Here is a 5,826-nt window from a genome sequence, read left to right on the forward strand (position 1 = left end):
GATACAGGACCTCTGGGCCTCTTGTTTATAATTCTTGGAAATCATAGAAATACACTTAACAGTTCAAAAAAAATATTGAATTATACATTGACTTTTAGAATGAATTTTTTTCATTCTACTTAAAAGTAAAAATATATATAATAAAACCCATTTTAGCAGACAATCAAATTAGTTATCATATAGCAGTATTGTTATGTATCTATATCTATGAGTTAATTACTGAAAATGAAAATGATGTCGTAGAAATCATATATATATAAATTATAAATATATAAGATAAAGGAACATTTGTGAAATAATACAAAATGAGCTAGATATAGTTTTATGTTTTGCATGCTTGTTTTGTATCAGTGTTGTGTTAGCCCAGTATTTAACCCTAATGTCCCTAACTATATAACGTGTCTTTAACATATTCTGTAGCAAGACTTTGTTCCAATGTGGTGAAAAGTTAGTTATAAGGTTTAATTTTGTAGTAAGTGAAATTGAATTAATTCACATCCAAAATATCAAAAGAAAACACTTGGACATAAAGATAAATTATTAGAGTAATTTTGAATCATCACAGTTAGTGGTTAAATTAAAACATATTTAGATGTCATTAAACAATGACTGAGAGACTTTCTATAGTATTGGCAGATCTAAACAAACCGAAAAATAAGTTACCATAATTGAGTAATTATTTGTATGTTGACATGATCAGTAAATGGTTAGTTTGGAACAGTTACAATTCCCCTTTCTTTGTCTCCAGCTATATCTGAAGAAGGTTTTTATGAGATGCATGCTCAGAGAGAGGGTGTACATGAACCCAGTCATACACCAGAGCATTCACCAGAGATGGACCCAAAATATCTGCTGTGCCCACGGCGCGATGATGACGAGGATGGCGACTCGACTTGCTCACGCCTTATGGCCGCCTCTACTATATCAGCCCCTGAAGTGTCATTAGCTCCCTCCCCTGGTAACATTGGCAAGGTGAGTGAACCTCTGATACTCTTACTGAAATACCAGTATCTGTGATTGGTAAGGCATATCTTTGGTTGGTAAGGGGAATAGGGTTGAGGCAAGTATCTATGGACAGGGTATATTTGGCTGATACTGTAAAAATGGTTATTTTACATTTGCTGAATTAGTGCAGACAGAACATACTGATATATCATAAAATAGTTATGTTATAGCAGCCTTGACAGGGTAAACAGTTCCACACCGCAGATAACTTGTTAAAAAAATGTTTAACTGTATATCGTACCTATGGTAGGTCTGATGGATCTTTTAAAAGATTACAGTCAGGTTTGAAATGGAAGGTGTATTAACTGGAAACAATGGGATGATAATCATAACTGTATCTTGTTTTATTTTCCAGAGACCAAAATCACTAGAAGACAATTTAAATGAAAGCAGTTCCACAGAGCCTCCACCTAAGGGAAGCCTTAGCAGATTTAATTCTGTCAAGCGCAAACAGTTGGAACGATTACGTCAGAGATCTGATTGGTTCCTTGGACCTGCTAATGGCCAGAAATCGAGTAATGGCCAAAAGTCTGGCCACTCAGGGACCTCATTCCCACAATACACCCGTGAACATGAAAGACTTGTGGCAAAAAGTTCAGGGAATTCCGTAACTAAGGCATCTTCTGAAGGAGCTGCGCTTGATGTCATGTCGTCTGATGTAGACAGTGTGTTTTCCGAAGATAGTCGTAGTGAATCGCCTGCATCAGAGCCAATACGGACTCCGCCCATTAGGGTTACGCGTGACATCATCCACAGTGACACTATAGTGGATACACCCATGATGGACATGAGTGCGAGTCGTGAGTCGCAGGACCTCAACATGGACGAGGATGAGGAGATGGTGGATAGCGAGGTGTGCTACTTTGTGGTAGAGCACAAGTATGGACACACTGAGTCCTAGCGCTCAACTACATTCATAGTGTTCACAGTTGATTCCTTCTAATATATTATTAGTTATTATTATTGTATCATAGGGAAGGCTTTGACGTTTTTTTCCAGACTTAAGTGTAAGTTTTTTCCCTTTTTAAGATTCTCGCCATTTAAGACTGTAAACATTTATTTAATGTACTCAAGAGATTATGCTGACCCGTGAGTATAACAGTTTTTTAAGAGACATAATATTGTAACTTTTATTATGATGGGATTTTGTTTTCTCTATGTAATACCTAGTGCGTTCAACAATTTTATCTGACAGACATGTTTTTACTGTTTTACATTTTAAATGACAGAGTGGGAAGGTGTCCGGACCATAGCGTAATGATATCATACACTATATTACACGATCTAACATTTTACCTTATATTTATCGTGTTGCAAATTCTTTTGCTTTTTACTTTGCTGTTTGCATAATGTAGATAGTGTTGCTGTAGCTTAAAATTCTTCAAATTCCTTTCCTTCCGAAAGATTACAACCTCATAAATTATATAAGTACTTGGTTGTGTTACTAGTTCTAACTAGACGTTTTGGTTCAGAGGAGCAGTCAGTGTTGTTTGTGGGAGAAAAAGTCCTGTTTAAGGTTGAGGCAATGATGGACCAGATAGGAGAAATACTGATAGAAGATTGAACCGATAAGCATGGCCTGGGACCACAAAACAACATCAATTTTCTTTATATAAAAATGTTTTAATATTTGATATTTACCGCACATTCTCATGTTTCAACACCTTAAACAGTTAGCTCCCCTGAAACAGAATTCTCCTTTCCTGAAAACACTGACTGAAAGATCTCAACAAGTGCAATATATGCCTAAAATCATTTGAAATGTGTTTTAGAAAGTCCCTTGTGTTATGAATATACATCCATGTACATTTATTTTAAAAAGCTTTTTTTAGTATACATTTCTTTCTGTGTTCTAGAAAAAATTAGACTGTTGTCTTCAAGTTCGGCAGCTTATGATTCTCAGCATAAAATCAGTTTATCCATTTCTTTATTAATATTTTTTCTGTAATAGGGAAAATACAAAATTTTTGTAGCTGATTATGAAAATAAGTTTGATTTTCACAAAGAAATTGAAACATGCCTGAGAAACTACAACATCGACTGCAGACATCATTTAGTGATATAATGGATACCAAAATCAATTCAAGTGTTCTACTCCGTGGAGATATCTAGAGACCTAGTAAAGCTTAGTCAATGTAGTTACAGTTCTAGGTTGTTTACGCCGGAATCTGGAAACATTGTATTCATGTGGGGTAAATGCAATGACATTTGTACAGGTGTAGATACTGTACACAATCCTTACCTATACTGTAGTGAAACACTTCTCCAGGTATTTAGTTTGAAAACAATTTTGTTCAAAATCATTTAACCCTTTCACCCCTCTGTAACTTAAATAGACTCTACCATGCATCAAAATGGATGAGCCCATTATGGTCTAGAGTGGTGAAAGGGTTAAGAAACTGTTAACTCAACCATAATTTTCTGGAAAATTTAGTCATAGATTTTATTTGAAAAGGCTCAAATCAAATTGAAACTTTGATAGTTTCTTAGTCATAAATTACAAGTCATTCTTCATTGAACAAAATCACATCTTGCCATGATCAGTTTAATCATGAAAAACAGTTGTTTTTGGAAACATCCAATGAATTTTTATTTTGTTTACTTTTAATTCCAATTATATTTTAAATGTTCAAAACACTAAGTCACATACCATATTCAACATAACTAGTGCTCCAGTATTTGAAAAAAAAGTTGTTAAATTTGCTTATTTCTCACTAAAATTTTGTTGGGACATTCAACAATATTCACTCTGAAAAAAGTTTCGAAACACTTATCTGCCTAGCAGTAATTTAATTTTCAATATTAATTCAATGTGAAAGACAACCCATCAGACAACATATGAATAATACTGGTCTAGTGGGGGAGGGGAACTTAGTCAAAGCAGGGGCGCTAATTACATGTAATATGGTATCATTTTTTAAATTTTTATCTAAGCTAACACATAGATGCAATAAATATGTAGATGTATTTTGCTATTATTTTTTGTTTTGTTATATGCAGCTTGATCAAGTCTTGCTGTTAGTTTTGTTTAACCCTATAAGTTTATGTTGTATTGTTTATAGATACTGCAAATTAGGACTCTATCATTGTTTTTGCTGTCATACTTTTTTTTAATAAATAAACATTGTAGAAACATACCTTAATGTGACAAGTATAATATCATTTGCTTAGACATATGATGACCAAAATTCAAACGTTCAGTATTGTTTAAACACACTTTTCAAAACTTTCATGTGGTATACTGTATATTGGGTTGTTTATGTGTAATGCAAAGAATTAAAATTTCTGCATTTACACTTTCACTGTTTTATCCCCATACTATTGCTGTTAGGTCAGCGTGTGGTATTTTTGATGTGTGATTAAAAGTTTGCACAATTGTTTTGCAATTTTTCACCAAGTTAATAAAGTGAAATTTGACACTTGCAAAATTACTTGATATACAATATTTCCTAATTTGCAGTACCTAATCCAGAAAACTAGTCAGCGTGTAGCTTATGTAGATAACTCCACTCCATGTCATCCACCCTTAGCTGATTGTTTGGGGACTTTAGAAGTTTTTAGTACTTATGGATACCTCCTGCAGCACCTGTAAGAAAAAATACCTGGCTAAAATGAACTTATTTGAACAGCTTGTCATGAGAGATTTTATATATAAAAATCAAAATGAAATGACACAGACCCTGCAGTTATTATGATTTTATGTTACTGTTGATGTATATTGTACTGGATATTAAGATTTGCCTGTAAGCTTGTAGTCAAACGTTGAGAATCAGATATCTGATTTATTTTGTCTTTTGATCTTAGTTAAACAAAATAGGAAATCATTCTCGTAGCTGCATGTGAAGATAAAGCCTTTTATTTGAACAAAGTTTTATCAAAATCAATTAGATATATTCTGGTACAGTGATCAGATTTGTCAGAAGTGTAAAATGTAACTCAATCTTAGGAGGTAGATTTTGTTGAATAAGAGGCCATGATATGTGATATCGTCTGTTTACTTGCTTGCTTTGGTTGCTGAGTAGTTGTACTCTGAGCAAATAATCGTATAATGTTGTAATCTGTCTCAGTATAATTTACGATGTGGCAGGGAAATCATGATGTATAGCAAGTCCCCTTAATTATTTTGTCTAATTTTATCTTTGATGTATTGTCACTCTTGTTCAAATTTTTACTATATACTTAAAGATTTCATTACAAATATTCATTTTATCAATACAATTTAAAAAGGAAGCTTTCAATGTGAATGGAAGCGTATGTTAAAATGTAAAAGGATACATTTTTTCATTAGGTTGATATATGTTTCATACAATTGTCTGTCGTAAATGAATGTTTTAAGAGAATATATTTGTTTTTTATTCAGTATTCAGTTGACACAGTGTCTCTTTGTAACCCACATATATAAACATACATCTTCAGTTGATTGTAGAGCGTACTACAGATACCCTACTCTATGTCCTATACAGCTCTACTACAGCTTATTACAGAACCTACACCCTTACACATCAGGCTAGAACAGGCTACATACATGCACACCTTAAATTTATTTTATATAAAATACTAATTGTATACTTTTCCAGTTTGATATTTTTTAGAAAAGCTACACCCAAACAGAAGATTCTAGAATGGGTACTGGTTGTTGGACTCTCCAACACTGGCACTCTTATAGCCTATTTCGGCAGCATTCAAGCCTGTACAGTCTCTTGGTGTGGTGAGGTCACTTTCATGTAAATTTTGTGTTGCTTCACGCAGTTTTAGTAGTAACGCAAAACCTGAATATTGCTGTCACACTGCGGGGTCATCGCTTACAGTTATAGTACCTAA

General features: G+C 33.6%; 1 protein-coding gene across 1 annotated transcript; it reads left to right on the plus strand.

Moving 5' to 3' along the window:
* Nucleotides 1-325: 325 nt before the first annotated feature.
* On the plus strand, nt 326-5,817 carry LOC110444837. The gene is made up of 2 exons (XM_021489194.1): nt 326-972; nt 1,361-5,817. Exons 1-2 carry the CDS (start codon nt 775-777, stop codon nt 1,904-1,906), a joined length of 744 nt encoding a protein of 247 aa, XP_021344869.1. The 5' UTR covers nt 326-774; the 3' UTR covers nt 1,907-5,817.
* The last annotated feature ends 9 nt before the right edge of the window (nt 5,818-5,826 follow it).

Source organism: Mizuhopecten yessoensis, unplaced genomic scaffold, assembly GCF_002113885.1.
Source record: "Mizuhopecten yessoensis strain PY_sf001 unplaced genomic scaffold, ASM211388v2 hete_36179960, whole genome shotgun sequence".
Classification (NCBI taxonomy): domain Eukaryota; kingdom Metazoa; phylum Mollusca; class Bivalvia; order Pectinida; family Pectinidae; genus Mizuhopecten; species Mizuhopecten yessoensis.

What these genes read in the sequence shown, in the direction of transcription:
- LOC110444837 (XM_021489194.1), top strand. Translation starts at nt 775, where the DNA reads ATGCATGCTCAGAGAGAGGGTGTACATGAACCCAGTCATACACCAGAG. An exon ending in CCCCTGGTAACATTGGCAAG is followed by an intron (nt 973 to 1,360) that starts GTGAGTGAACCT and finishes TTTATTTTCCAG; the next exon opens with AGACCAAAATCACTAGAAGA.